Source organism: Canis lupus, chromosome 12 (genome assembly GCF_048164855.1).
Source record: "Canis lupus baileyi chromosome 12, mCanLup2.hap1, whole genome shotgun sequence".
In the NCBI taxonomy this organism is placed as follows: domain Eukaryota; kingdom Metazoa; phylum Chordata; class Mammalia; order Carnivora; family Canidae; genus Canis; species Canis lupus.
The window spans coordinates 35,729,634-35,745,269 of NC_132849.1; the positions used below are offsets into that span (position 1 = coordinate 35,729,634).

General features: G+C 45.6%; 1 protein-coding gene across 4 annotated transcripts in view; it reads right to left on the reverse strand.

Annotated features, from left to right (window-relative positions):
- The window catches only part of VIT (vitrin), a 104,579-nt gene that overhangs the window by 7,602 nt on the left and 81,341 nt on the right, over window positions 1-15,636 (reverse strand). For all 4 annotated transcript variants that reach the window (XM_072770544.1, XM_072770545.1, XM_072770543.1 and 1 more), the window contains 3 exons: window positions 6,295-6,398; window positions 3,307-3,533; window positions 272-785 (listed from right to left, as the gene is read on the reverse strand). In XM_072770544.1, coding sequence (XP_072626645.1) covers window positions 272-785; window positions 3,307-3,533; window positions 6,295-6,398 — 845 coding nt within the window. The remainder of the gene's footprint in view (window positions 1-271; window positions 786-3,306; window positions 3,534-6,294; window positions 6,399-15,636) is intronic.

Here is a 15,636-nt window from a genome sequence, read left to right on the forward strand (position 1 = left end):
TAAAGAGAGGGTTACTGGTCCTAGTCATCTGTAGGCCTGGGGTTTGCCATGACACTTTGGAAACCACCTTGGGGCTCCCTGCTTTTTTCCTTTGCTGCTCAGAGAGGCCGGTAGTGTTTAACACCACCCCTAATGTGTTCCCTACGAGTCTGAGCATTTCATTAAGCGGTAGACAAAACCAGTGCCCAACAAACCAGCCCCTTCCTTGTGCCACTGGCCCACCATGCCCCGGAGATGCTCAGCACTGGACTGGTCAGGGGGACCAGCTTACCCTTGTGATGGGCGACCATGGCTGGTATTCGGACATCATCATAGGACCTCCCATCAGTGATGAGGATCATTAACTTCCTCTTGTTGGGCTTGGACTTCTTGAAGAGCTGCTCCAGGGCATAGTTGATGGCAGCCCCCGTGCTGGTGCCACCGCTCCAGTATCCCACCCTCTTGATGGCATTGAGGATGTCGGACTTGGTATTGTAATCGTCAAATCCAAACTCCAGCCGCTGCTCGTAGGTGTACTGCACCGCCCCGATTCGCGTGTCTGTGTCTGAAATCTCAAACTCCTTGCTGAGGTTGGCCACAAACTGGAGAACGGTGCGGAAGTTGCCCGTCCCCACGCTGCTGGAGCCGTCGATGACGAAGCCGATGTCGGCGGAGTTCAGGCACGTCTTGCTGCAGGCCAAGCGGTCAGTGTCACAGACCCGCTTCACCAGCGGCTGCACGGTCTTGTGGAGGCTGAACCAGCTCTGCACGTTGAGCGAGTAGAAGCCGTTTGTCCTGCACACGGCCTGGAAGACAGGGGGAGGGTGTCGGATGCCCCAGTCTATCACTGTTACCCTGATCACCGGGGCAGGTGCAGAAAGAAGCAACAGACTCTTGGAGTTTTGCACTCGTCTTCCTACAGCTCTTTTTTGACTTCCATCCACCCAGTCGGGTGCTCACTGGGGCAATGATCCCCCAACCGCCCCCTGGACTCAGTCCTACTCCCTCAGCTGGGTCTCTGCGTTAGGGCAGAGCCATTGGTTAAGCCAATCCTTAGAGGTGAATCACTGGTTTTGGCTTCCTATTTATGCTTCTCTGGGCCCCTCGGTGCATTTGTACTGGCAGCCGGCCGTAAGATTGGCACTGGTGGGCACCACCGTACGAGCGGATTAAGGAAAGCTTTTGTTTTGATCAGGAAAACAAGACACATGAGAAATAGCTAAAGAAGCGTTTCCAGAGCAGGCCTGTGCCCAGCAACAAGGGGTCCCACACATATGTCAGGAGTCACACTAGAAGTTCTTGGAGAGATTCTTTCATAAACCCCCACCCTAACCCTATGAAGTGGATGTAACCCTCCTTCATGAAGGAACAGACTGAGGGCCAGCTGTGAAGGGATACCCTGAGTCCCTGAGACTGGAACACAGATCTCTCTGCTCTCAAAACCCAAGCTCCGTCCTCCAGATGACCCTGCCTCCAGACGAGCCTGCCTCCAGACAAATGAATATTTATTGACTTGTGCCCAAGTTTGTTCCAGAAAAAACTTAAGGCAGCTGCAAATAAACATTGAGCCTGTGTGCTCCTGGAAGGGACCCGGCCTATGTTCCTAAAGTGGAGTGTTTTCTCCTTGCTGCTGTCTCTCTGGGGGTCATGGGGACAGTCACAGAGACCTGGTGACTAGAGATAAAGTGGTAGAAATAATAATTTATTTTAAAACAAGAAATGATTTTAAAATGTCTTAGGAAATATCTTTGATTTGTTTGTAAAACCTAAAAGGGGGTTATAAATCTTTCCATGGACTCAGTGGTATTTGAGATGAGTATCTAGGCTGAACTGAGTTCTAGCCACTGGATCACTGGATGGAGCAGAGGGAGTCCCATCAGGCACTGGTTGTGGTCGCGGATGGAGAGGATGGTGGTGTTGGGTGTGGACAGGGGACAGCAGGCTGCAGAGGTGGGACAGGACCACACTCCAGAAGGATGGGGGATGATGAAGGGTTTGGAGCAGGGACCCCATGGGACTAGAAAAGCTCATCATAAACATGAGCGGGCTTCACTGTGAAATTTACACTAAACTGAGGAGCCCCAAGAGGGAGACAGACCAGAGGTAGAATGCTAGCTTGACCTAGGGAGGTGGCACTGGGAGCTGACAAGGCATCCTGGGATGACTCTGCACCTCTGGGACAGCGTGGGGCCGTTCTCGTACAGTCCAGAGGAGGAGTGGATTTGGTGGGAAAGAGGATGCACTTAGATTTTTACATGTAGGACTTAAGGTTCTTCAGGACATCAGGTGGAGAAAAACAATTGGTTGGAAACAGATGGCTACAGAGCTCGGGAGAGCCCGGGAATGGGCACAGGATGAGGTGTCTATTGCTTGTGAGTGAAGATGGAAGCTGCAGCCTGGGATGGACTCCACGGGAATAGAGCCTAGTGAGAGAGGAGGAGAGGGCCAAGAATGAGTCTGGGGAAGTCTACATTTAGGGTACAAGCAGGAAAAGAGGAGAGAAAAAATGAAATAAGAGGCACACTGTGTCCTGGAAGTCAAGAGAGATGAGAATTTCAAGGATGACAAAGTGGTCAGCAGTGTGCTATGGTGCAGGAGGTTGAGCCCTATCGGAACACAGACGATTAAAACTGGAAGGGCATCAAGGACAAGCTAGTACAAGGCATTCCCTTTCTTCTCTTCCTTCCTCCCTTCCTTTCTTTTTCAAGCTGGGGCCTTCTCTTTGGAGGCAGGTTTGTGTGGAGTCCCACTGTGTAAAATGTACAAAAAAGTAAGCTGCTCTGGTGGAGTGGGTTCAGAGGCCTGGATCCCTATCTGTCTTGCCTCTATCTGCTGCTAGCTCTCCACATAACCCAGGAGCAGGGGTTGAAAACCTGATCTCCCTGACCTGATCCAATGTCTTCCTTTTCTTGTTTATCAGGTTGTTTAATTGGTTGTGTGTGTGTGTGTGTGTGTGTGTGTGCACATGCATGCACATGTGGGTAAGCAAGTATATGTGTGCCCATGTGCATGCTCATGTGAAGCCCTCCTGGGCCGCCTGGTGGAGGTTGGGGCTGTGAGGGGGAGCCTGGGGAGCCTCTATCTGAGACCTTGGGGACACCCCTCCTCCCAAGGTACTATTGCTCAGTCCACAGGGTCAGTGTGGGGTCTTGCCCTGAGAATGTAATTCCAGGTTCCAGACTTACTAGCCCTTCACTGGAGGCTTCCCTGCCTAGAAGTGAGCTCCACGCTTGTTTGAAGGAATGAGAACAGTCTTGATGGCTGTTTACAGGGTGCAAAAGACAGTGGATGTGGACTTTGGGTGGGTCCCTGGGGGCAGTTCCATACCTTATTCGAGAAGTTGGGCTCTGTCACGTACTGCTTCTCATTCTCAGTGGCACCTTCGATGGTGATGAAGAAAATGTTGATTCCTGACTCTCTTGCGAACCTCGAAGCCTCCTCCACCTTGTCTGTGGGCCAGCCGTCCACAATCACCACGGCCACATTGGGAGCCCCGCCTCTGTTCCCATTAGCCTTGGAAAAGAAGTTCTTGGTCACATAGGAGATGGCCCGGCCTGGAAGAAACAGAGAACTTGTGGTTGGAGTGACAGTGATCACACAGATTGGAAATACAGGCAAGATCCCAGTGGCTTCCAGAGGGTCAGAAAAACCCACTCCTGCCCTCCCTTCATGTGTTTGTTTTTCCCTCTTTTTAACCACATTAACTATTCTGAGGTGTAGTTCAGGGATTTTAAGCAAATTCACAATGTTGTACAACCATCACCACCACCCGCTTCCCTCTCTCATTTCACTTTAAGTCTTTCACTTCTAAATCTCTGTTATTAAAAAAAAAAAAAAAAATTAGGGACCAGCAAACATGAGAAAGACTTCCATGGGAGTAAGAGGGTCTCTTCTTTGTGTGGGTGCTGGAAGTGCACAAAGTTCTGTCTGGGAGGGGTTGGCCTGTTGGGGCAGGAGCCTCTTTCCTGCCTCCAGCTGGGGGTTGGCCAACCTAGTGCACCACGAGCTGCTGGGGGTGGAAGGCTGTGTTCCAGGTACCATGATGTCTTCTGTCCAGTTCCAGGTGAGGGGCATGGGTCTGGCTGGCCCAGGAAGTACTGTACCACTGAGAACTGAGGACTGTGTTCTAGCCCTGGCCATGGGGACCCTGGTGGGTCTCCAGATTTCCATTTCACCTGAAAGCCACAGCTGGGGGTGTATAACAGAGCCGCCCACCGTGGCTTCCCAAAGCACTTGTTTCACATTGTCCAGGACCTCAGAAATTTTTTAGTCAAGTTGTCCCAGTTTACTGGGACTTTCCCAGGTTAAGTACTGGAAGCCCCATATGCTCCTGGGCAAATTGGAATGACCAGGTCACTGTAGTTAGCATAACTGTATATACTAAGGCAGGGTTCTTTACCCAGGCTCTCTGGACCCTTGTGGGACATTGGGGGTGTGTCTCCACAAATCCCCTGACATGATACACCATAGTTTGTGTCTCTAAGTATTTAGTTGGGTAGGAAGATAGCTTTCAGGAGATTCTCAAAGGGGTTCTCAATCTAAATAAAAGTTAAGAACAACCATCTTAAGTCTTTAGGATTAATGTCATTATACTCTATGCTTTTTGGTTTTGGCCAGGATCCTGGCTCCACTGGCTACTGTAATCTTACCCATTAAACGAAGAGTTCAAATAGTTGCATATGTAGGAACTAGAGAAATGTTGTGGAGGCCTGTATGATCTGGCTGCATAGAGCACAACAGCTAAGAGGGAACCTTCATTGCTGAGAACTGTCTTCATGGCCAAGGAATAATGTCCTGGAAGGCCCAAAGCACCCAGCAGTCCCCTCTGGCTAAATGTTAGATGCTTGTAAACAGAGCACACCTCTGGCTTCATCCAATCTCAAATTTGGAGGCCATGGTCCATTAGTGCTTAACCCACACCCCATCCACCTTTCAGCAAGTCTTGAAAGCTGAGGCTAAAAATCTGAAAACTACATTGTTGAGACTCCCTTGCAGCTATAGCCCTGGATTTGTGCTAATTTCATGAATCAATGCACACACATGAGATTTAGAAGATGGAAATAAGGAAGAAACCATATTTTTGACTCTCCTATTTCTACTGATGAGCACCTGTAGGTACTTGACTTCTCTGGGTGGTGCTAGAAGAATCTATGCCTGGTCTCTAGTTTTGTTGCTAATGAAGTTGGAGCATGCAGAACATGTGTTTTGTGGGTGTGAATGGAGCATGTAAGGCCTGGTTTTGCGGTTGACTGCTGTAGCAGAAGTTTCTTGAGTAATGGCTTCCTGGCTGATCAGATCTCCCAGGAGGCTCTACTGGCAGAATTGAGAATGCAATTTCCTGATCTTGGAAGAGACAGTAGCTCCTTTGAGGTCTGTGTTCTGCAGGAGGCCATCAGAAGTCATCTCTCAAAGTTCAGCCTTGAGCTAATTTCTTCAGCCCTTTAGGTTATCCTCAAAACAGTTTAGTACCTAGGAATAAATCCCTTTCCACTTAAACCAGCTAAAATGGATCCTGTTATCTGAGTCAAAGCCTGATCAGTACAGGGCAGAGACAGAACACATTATCTCCTGAAAAAGGTATGTAATTTTATTAAGATACCTCTCTAATCCCATCAAGGATCTAGGGTGTCTTCTGAAGTTTCAAAGTTTTATTCCATGATACATTACTGGAATGTCACCGATCTAAGTATTCAATTGAAAACAAATCAGAAATCAACTCTACCATATTTGCAATGACGTAATATTGATTTGGAATCTGGGATAGCAGTGACTCGGCCAAGTTTGGTTAGCATTTTTCACTAACCAAACTGAATTTGGGCCAGACTTAGACTTCTGGTAAACCTGCCACCCCACCTCCCAGCCACCAAGGCTCAGTCAGACATCTCAGGAGACTCTGCTTGAAACAAAGAACCTGTCTCTCTTTGTACAGTCATCACTGTAACAGGAGCTCACTGGAAGAAGATCCCCAAGGGGTGCTGCGGAGCTTTCTGAATGGAATTGGTTATAACATTTAATGTTACATAGTTGATAACTTGTCAGCCAGTCAGGAAACAGTTATAATAGTAGTCCTGCTTGTCCGGAAGAAAGCTGCTGACTCAAGGAACGAGGCATTCTGGAGCTCTCCAGAATACGTGTGATAATGATTCTTGCCCCTGAATCTATGATGATACTTTGGAGAAGATACAGATATTATGTGAGTCATATCTTGATGGCTTATCACTATTTTTCCCTCCTCCTATATAGGATATTAGAAGACAATCACACAGAGGAGAACTGTGGAAACAAAATAGAATGATCTGAATTCAGATCGCATACCTGCATTAGAAAGCCCTCCTCTCTGGGTGATTTTCTCTATGGCAGTCTTCAGATCCCGGGAATTCATGTGAGTCCTGAGATTAAATTGGGCAGCAGGGTTGTCTCTGAAGAGTGAGAATGAGAATTAAAAATTACTGGAAATTTATTATCTTTATAGGAAAGCAGAAATCAAGTTGATTCTTTTATATATAAATAGAATGGAAGCTGCTTCAAAGCCTTAAGCTGTATTTTATAAAATGCCCCACTGTAAACAGAAGTAACAGTGAGATGGACTGGGGTCCTCCTCAGTGTGTGTAGAGAAAAGTGGTCTGATCTAGGACTCAGGGTTCTAGTTTTGATTGTGCTGCTTCCTTGCTGTGTGACCTTGGGAAGTCACTTAACTTCTCTGGGCTTCAGTTTCCTTATCTAGGTAAAAGCAAAGATTGCAACATTCATACTGCTAAAAAACAAGACGATTGTCAAGTAGGATTTTGCAAATGTCAGGATGTCCCTAGGCTGCCCCAGACCCTCCTCTCCAGGGAGAAAACCCCAGCTAATAGCCACTCCCTGTGTTACCCCTACACTGGAATTGCATCTTAACTGTGGCATCCAGGAGAAGACATCCCTTCATTTTTTCATTTTATGGTTCCTGTACTTGGGTGAGAATATTCAAATCTTATCCAAAAGGTTAACTTCTATTAACCAAAAGGTCATCTGGAGAGGAGATGGAGTAAATTAAGTAGAGAAACAGAATGAGAATCTTTCTCTAGAGAGGAGCCTCTGCAGGTAAGCTGGGCAGCAGCAGCTGAGCAAAGGGTGTGAATGTTTTATGACTAGGTGGAAAGGGGGCTGGGCAGGAGGGGGGCTCTCTGTTGGGTGGGTGTGCACTCCCACACCCATGATTAAGTGAGGATGCACAGTAAAAACACATCTCACAAAGCACTGACACTTAGCCATTGGCCCGTTTCAAGTGAGTGTGACCTCTAGGGTCACATGGGACCAGGCACTCCAGAAGAGCCTGCACTTGGTTCCGTGCTCAGATGCTGCCTTCTTGAAATCCTTAATTTTTGAAAATAGGGCTTTGCAAATTATGTAGCAGCTCATACCTACAGGTTATTACGCCTTCAAGGGGAGGTAGAGTCCCCCCGCCCTTTTTTTAAAGTAGACCCACACCCTGTGTGGAGCCCAATGTGGAGCTTGAACTCAAGACCTGAGTTGAGATTTGGCTGCTTAATTGACTGAACAACTCAGATGCCCCCCACTTTTTTTTTTTTTTTTTTTTTTTTTTAGGGAAAAGACTTTTAAAAGTAGCCTTTCCACAAACACACCAGGAATAGGTCTTGGGAGAAACAGCTTTAGGCAGTTGAGGTGGGAATCCAAGGTGACTTACAGTGGATTCTTAGCACGCTCTTTGGGAGATGTAGCTTCTCTAGGACAGACAGGAGTCATCCTCTGCCTCACCCCACTTCCCTTCCCTGCTCTATCCCTGTTTTCCAACTTTTCTCACTATCTCAAGGTGATCTCTGGGAAGAACTCCTGGAGGCTGGAAGTGTGACTCTCTGTCCTCCAGTGACAGGGGCTGGTCCTTAGCCGAAACCCAAGCCAAGTGCCCCGAAGGCAGGCTTATCTCTGTGAGAGGAAACCGGGAGGACCGGCTCCCTTCGGGGAACACAAGGCAAATTTCAAGGAAGCTCAGGGAGATGGGTGTTGGCGCCAAACCCAGCCAGCTGAAATGCCACCAGATGAAAAGGATTAAATGAAAACAAACAACAACAATGACGAAGGAAACTGCAGAACGTGGGTGACTCTCAACCCGTGTGCGGTGTGAAGCCTGGCCCACCTGAGCTGCGGTCACCCAGCCCCTGTGCAGGTTGTGCTTTCCTTTCCCTCTAGGCTCAAGGGCTTCTGGGTTTATGCTTTTTACAGATCTGCTGCAGTGAATGCTGAACTTGCCCCCTCGCCATCAAGGCTCAAACCCTGGGCTCCACCTTTACTTGCTCATCACAGGGCCTGTGAGTCCTGTCTGTAAAGTCCTGGAGGCTCCTCCATGCAGGATTTGCCTTTCTCCCTCCTCCAAATGTCTGCAGGGACCCTCCGAGCTCATGCACTCTGCTTCTTGCTGTTTCTATGATGAGAGTCTCTATTTGGTCTCTGCAAAGCCAACTGTATGCATATCTGCTAAAAAATAAACCCTCTTCCTCATGTTCAGCTCTGCGTGGAAAATACCTCTGCTCAAAAATCATCGGAGGCTCCCATTGTAAAACTTCCTATTTTGGCTTTCAAAAGCCCATCCATAATTTAATTCCAACCCACAACGTTCATATGGTGCTGTCTTCGTGTCTCACTATTTCCTGGTTTCTTAGCTTTGTGTTCTTGCTCATCAATCTCCTTATCTGGGAAACCCAAACTGCTCACCCTCGAGCTCCTGCTCCCTGCCACCTGCCCCCTGCCCAGCAGACAGTCTCCACACTTGACTCTGCTTCTCTACCCACAGCACCTTGCACACCACAGCACCTTAAAAATCTGCTCTATACCACCACCCATATCCCCCTCTGTATTCCCTCTTCTGACTCAGCCCAGCAGAATGCATTCTGGACACCTTCTGACATACCCTCTTTGCCAAATGCCTGTTAGACCAACCTCTTAAATATCTCTTGTCTCTCTCCCATCCTTTCTATCCTCAAGTTTGGACTTTGAGCTTTACTATCTTGAACTATTGCTATAGCTTCCTACCTGGTCTTCCTGTACCCAGAGCAGCCTCTGCAGAGGACCTTTTATTCAATAGGCTGTCGTGCTGATCAGAGGCAAATTAATGTGGGAGCTAATAATACCTCTTCCAAGGGGCCTAATTTTGTACTCTTTTTCTTAAAAGGGCCATGAACTGCATAAGCTTCAGAGTTCCCAAAGTCTTGATCTTCCCTTGGTGACCAAGGAAAATGAACTTTCTCAAGACCTGAAAAATAAAATATGAATCGAGCCAAAACAAACAAAATATTATTGGCTATAAAATGAAAAATTGCAAAATCAGTATTGACAAGTATATAATTGTCTACCAAACATAACACAATACATACTTCATTAATTGCAAAATTTTAAACTCTTAAAAGTTTAATACATTTGAAAATGATTTGTGGGCTGGAATTTCTCCCTTGCAAGATGTCTTGAGAATGTCTGATGGTTGTGAAGAAATCATAGCTATCATAAGGTGTTGCTTATACATAAATAATTTAAAAAGCAAAAATATAAAATTTTCTTTCAAAAGTTTTTCCAGAAAAAAAAATGTATTTAAATGTAGAATTTAGTTGTTTCATCACATCTGTGGCATTCCCTGGAATGCTTCTCAGGAGGCTGTCTTATTATTGATCCCTTTGCAGAGCAATCGATTACCTGTCTCTTCCCCATACTATATATACAGCCAGGTCTCCTTATTTGCAGTAGTTATGTTCTATAAAGTTGCTGCAAACTTCATATTAGCAAATACTGAGCCATTGCTCCTAGAGGAGATACTGGCTTAGGGTCCTGAGCGCCTCTGATCCAACATTTTCCGCAGTAGATTGATATATAAACTTGTTTAATGTCCATTTCTGTTGGAAGACATCTAATTTAATGTATATTTCTTAAAAATAATTAATTACATGTAATATTTCTGTCTAATGAAATACCAGCTGAGAAGGGTTTAACAGCTTTCTGACCCTGGGTAATGTTACTATAAATTCTTTGGCTTTTAAGCCTCACAATGCTGTCCATTACGTTTTTCGGGTTTTTTTCACATCAGTTGTCACTTCATGAATTCATAAGTTCAACTACTTTTCCATAGCTTCATCAGGCATTCTAGTCATTACTTTAGCACTTTTTGGAGCAGAATCACATACAGATCAGTGATTTTCCTCTTTCTTTTTCTGAAAGTATCGAATCATTGGTTCATTAACACTGAACTCATGCCTGAAGGAAACTTACTGAAGAGTCGTAATTTCAAGTACATCATAGCCTTCTTGTGATTAGAACATTAGTGAGCATTTCAGCACTATACTTGGGGGCCATTTAAAATAGTGAAATCACCAATAAAAAGCACAAACATATGAAAAATGTGGCATTAAATAGATTGCGACAAGGAATTTACAGTATGGCAGCTGAAACAAGAAGGCAGAACTTTGTCTTGTTTGACCTTGGCTGGGACCATATGTCAAGCAACTCAAATCCCACCCCGATGCTATGGTAGTCTGCAGATGGCTATAGAAGTACAGTGAGAATTTGCTTGCAAATATGGAAGCCACAAGTCATGAAAATCGACTGCTAACCTATTTGAGAACAGGCGCTATGTCCTAGTATTTTCTATCCCTAGTGCTTAGCATACAGCGGATAATAGGTAGTGGTGGCATAAATAAATGACAGGAAGAAAGTTCCTGTCCTCTCTTGGATCATCCCTAGTGGAGGTGAAAACTGCTTCAGAGCTCCACACTGATCCTTCTCTTCCCTTATTACATCACAGAGGTAGATGAATCCATCTACAGAGGCAGACAGATGAGCTATTCACATACCCAATGAATAGATGCTTTTAATTTTATTTAATGTTATTTCTTTTAAAAATATTGCCTCCCTTAGTAGATGAAGTCCTGAAAAATATAATCTCTGACATATTTGTTGATTTATTTTTAATGGACTGAAAGTTTGGATCAGAGGACCTCTGAAACTCTCCCATTGCTACAATTATTATTAGGGCCAAAGCTACTGAGCCATCCATCAAGAGCCTTATAGACAAATGTAATCAAACCACTTAGAAGAATTTTACATTAGTATCCCCTGCAAATGACATAGAGTTTAGTGCATGGTAAACACTCAATAAATCTTTGCTAAATTGAAATGTAATTAAATAATAAGAATGATTGATATGTCTTTAATCTGCAAACTGTAGCAGCTCCTGGTACTACAACACATGGGTGTATGTATTCTTTTTCAGGAAATATGGGCTGGTGGCCTGACACCCTAACCAGGTTACTTTTCAGAGACAGAGACTAGTTAAAAAGTTCAACTATGGGGGAATCCCTGGATGGCTCAGCGGTTTAGTGCCTGCCTTTGGCCCAGGGTGTTATCCTGGAGCCCTGGGATTGAGTCCCATATCGGGCTCCCTACATGGAGCCTGCTTCTCCCTCTGCCTGTGCCTCTGCCTCTCTCTCTCTGTGTGTCTTTCATGAATAAATAAATAAAATCTTTTTTTTTAAAGTTCAACTATATTTCTATCTAAGCAAACTTTTATTTATTTATTTTTTAAGATTTTATTTATTCATGAAAGACACACAGAGAGAGAGAGAGAGAGAGAGAGAGAGGGAGAGGCAGAGACCCAGGCAGAGGGAGAAGCAGGCTCCATGCAGGGAGCCCAATGGGGGACTCTATCCTGGGACTCAAGGATCATGCCCTGGGCCAAAGGCAGGTGCTAAACTGCTGAGCCACCCAGACATCCTATAAGCAAACTTTTAATTTGTAATTTTATTACAAGATCTCATTAAAGGAAAACTTTTTTTTTTTTTCCTGAGCAATATAAAAGATTTCCTTTGGAAAAAAAGAGAAGAAAACAAACAAAGGCTTATAGCTCAAGGAGTACATAACTAATTGTTCTGTTTGGAAAATAAACTGAGAGATTATAGGGAGTGAGAATTTTTGCACAGAAAGGAATACTTTATGCAACAGGAAATTATTACCCTGTGCATGTTTAAGAAAAAAGAATGCCTGTTAGAAATAGTTGCAGGTGATCCCTGGGAAGGCTTGGGACCTAGGGGCAGGGCACTGGGATGGATGTCAGTATTTCCAGGCTTTCCTGATGGTAAAAATCACCTGAGGCACTTGTTAAAATCCACAGGTACCAGATCTTCTCCTGGCAGAAGCTCAATTCAGGAGGTCTGCACTGGAGGTGGGCATTTTTGTTCGTCTGTTTGTTTTAAGCAAGGGATCCAAGTGAATCCTATACTCAGGGGAGTTTGGGAAGCCCTGCAGTCTGGAGGACTTCTGAGGCCCCTTCAGTTCATATCCCAGATGCTACTGCTTTAGCCCAAAGTAGTTTCCAGTCACACTGAGTGAGCCTTTCAAGGGAATTTTCATGCCAGTAGAGACATATTAACTGATCAGATCTCCTATAGCTCAGACTTTTCAAAACTGTTTCCTCCAACAAGGCATCATCACCCTGAGGTTAGCAATAAAATAACCTGAGTATATTGAATCTTTTCATTTTCTTAATGCTAAAATGTGATGATGTATGGCCTTAGGCACCGAGATGAACCATGCCTGTGAAATTAGGGAGACGTTCTAAAGTGACCCTGGTTGCCCAAGGACATGCCAGGAACTGCAGGTTGGGCAGAAAATTTACTCCTTGAGTGCATTACCTGGCTCAGAACAAAAATGATTTCGCTACCAACTTCTCAAGGGACTGAGCGGACATGGCCAACCCAGTGGCCTGGGCCAACCTGCTGATGGACTCTGTACAACCAGCTCCTTTGGAAAGGACACTGGTCTTACATTTCCTAGGATCAGAGATGGGGAGCAGGGTCCTATAATCAAATTTTGTTTTTAGATGAACGTTTCTTGTAATTAATAACAGTAATTCAATTCATCCACCAAAAAGAGTAGAAAATTAACCTGCATACCTCTTCCTGCTGGGGAAAATGTGGACATGCAATCTGCTAATCTGAGAGTCACTCTGGAACAAACGGACTCTTAGGCTCGCTGGTCTGTAACTGCGTCACAGAGCTTGGAAGCACTGTCTGTGACCTGGAATGTCTGCAACAGACACAGTGTTTGGCACTTCCTGAACTCAGGCATGCGCCTGGCCACCCAGGGATAATGTCTAATGTAGATTCTGATTCTAAAGGTCCACGGTGAGGTCTGAGGTTCTGCCTAACAGCCTCCCAGTGGATACCGTGGATCACACTTTGAGTAGCAATGTCTTAGAGGATGCTGTAAGAATTAAGAAAAGCAGCAGTGGGTGGCCAGTGATAAGAGGAGTGGGGAGAAATAGTCTGGAGAAAGTGTGAAAAAGGCTAAGTAAAGGAGGAGGAGGTACATAGCCGGGAGAGGATTCACCAGTTGACGGCACAGGCCTGTGGGAATATCTGTGCCTGCACTCTGGTTGCACAATAGAATCACCTGGGGAGCCCTAAAAATTAATGCTGCCTGGGTCCCACACTCAGAAATTCTGATTTAATCGATCTGAGGTTTGGTCTGGGAATTGGGATTTTCAAAAGCTCCCCAAGTGGTTCTAATGTGCATTAAAGTGGCCATCTGCTTCTCTAGCAGAATGATCTAGGGATCTAGGGATGTAGGGTGAATGATCTCGGGGGAGCTCTGTGATAAGCCCAGTCAATGTGTGATGGGGCTATAAGGGGAACCCTAGAGTGGAAGTGCTGGAAGTCAATTGTAGTCTTTGTTTTATTTGTACCTCCGGGAGAACTGAATGGTGAGGAATAGAAAAAGCATAGGATTTTTGTATAAATGTTATTCATAGCTCACTCAGCCTTGAGACTGTGTCCCTGAGGAATGAGGCTGAAGGGCTCACGTCCCTGTCTCTTAGAAAGGAGGGTAGAGGCACAGTCTTTACAAGTGTCATTAGGCCCTGGAGAGCCTTCCTAGGCAGATGACAGGCAGCTGTTCTGGGATCCTGTTAGTTTCTGTAAAGGCAGTGTAGGGTGCAAGAAGACCAGCATAGGTATTGGAGACATCTGGGTTCTGGACAGTGGGGCCACTCTACTCCTGGGAAGCTGAACTGTCTCTTACCCTCTTGGCAACAGACTGGAATTACAGACTAAAACATCAACTCCTGGGTATTTACTAGATGCTGGTTTAATAAATCTGAAATTGGACCCGGGCATCGACAGCTTTAAAGCTCCCTAGTAATACCAGTGTGAAGTTAGGGCCTGGGCAGCACCTTCTTGCTCTGAGCCCCACAGAGCTGTGTCTCATGCTCCAGCCCTATCCACTTCTCCTTTGCTGCAGACTCAAGAGAAAGTGCCAGAATGGTCCTCCTTGCCAGGTGAATTAGTTCCCTATTTCTGCTGTAACAAATGACCATAAACCCAGTGGCTTAGACACTTATTACCTTACAGTTATGGAGGTTAGAAGTCTGACATGGTCTCCCTGGAAGGGCTGTGTTCCCTTCTGGAGGCTCTGGGCGGGGATGGCAGGTCCCATTTCCTTGTCTTTTCCATTGTCTAGAGGCTGCTTGCATTCCTTGCTCATGGCTCCCTTCTTCCATCTTCAAAGCCAGCAGTAATCTATCTCTGACCATTCTTCCATGGTCATATGTTCCTCTGACTGATAATAGCAGGGAAAGGTTCTCTGCTTTTAAGGTCTCAGGTGATTAGGACACTTGATAATCCAGGATAATCTCCCCATCTCAGGGTCCTTAACTTTAATCACATCTACAAAGTCCCTTTCTGCCATGTGAGGCAACATATTCACATGTTTCAGGTGGACAAGTTTGGGGGCCACTATTCTGCCTACGATACCAGTCCTGCTACTTGTTCTCCCCTCCACTCTGTCCCACACATGGAGGCTCAGCTAATCCATGGGAGCCTCTGGGCATCCTTCCTTCCGGAACGGGGTGGCAGGGAGGGAGGGGGCGGCTGAGTGTGCCACTGAAGCTCTGCAGTCCAGGGCTGCTAGGTAAGAAGAGTAACGGTGCGCAGCCCACCCCAGAGCCACTTTCCAAAACCCTGGGCAGCTGTTACAGAATTGGGAGCAAAGAAAAAGTCTATTTCATGTTGAAATGAAGAAAAACCAACATTTGGCTTTGTTCTATAACTGTTTTCCCACTCTTGGTATCCTAAGGTTGATTACAGAGTTCAAAAGAACATGTGCAATTCTATTCCATTTATACTGAAACTGAGGACGAAAATAAGATCATCTGGAAGGTCCAGGGGCACCCAGCACACATGGATCCAGGCTGCAGTGAAGACGCAAGTGGCTTGGCTTCATTCATTCTGTGGACTCGAGTTCACCTAATAGCTACTTGCTCTGGCTGTCCTTTCATTTAGCCTTTCAGTGTCTCTATTGGTATTAAGTGTGATCACGAGCCTGTTGGCTGTGTACTTCTCTATTAGAACTCATGTGCCAGACAAGGGCTTGGTTCTTGGCTTTTTTGTTTGTTTTTTTGTTTTTTTTAGATTTTATTTATTTATTTATTTATTTATTTATTTATTTATTTATTTATTTATGAAAGACACACACACAGAGAGGCAGAGACACAGGCAGAGGGAGAAGCAGGCTCCCTGGGGGGAGCCCGATGTGGGACTGGATCAACCCTGGGATCATGATCTGAGGCAAAGGCAGATGCTCAACCACTGAGCCACCAAAGTGCTCTGGTCCTTGGCTTTTTGT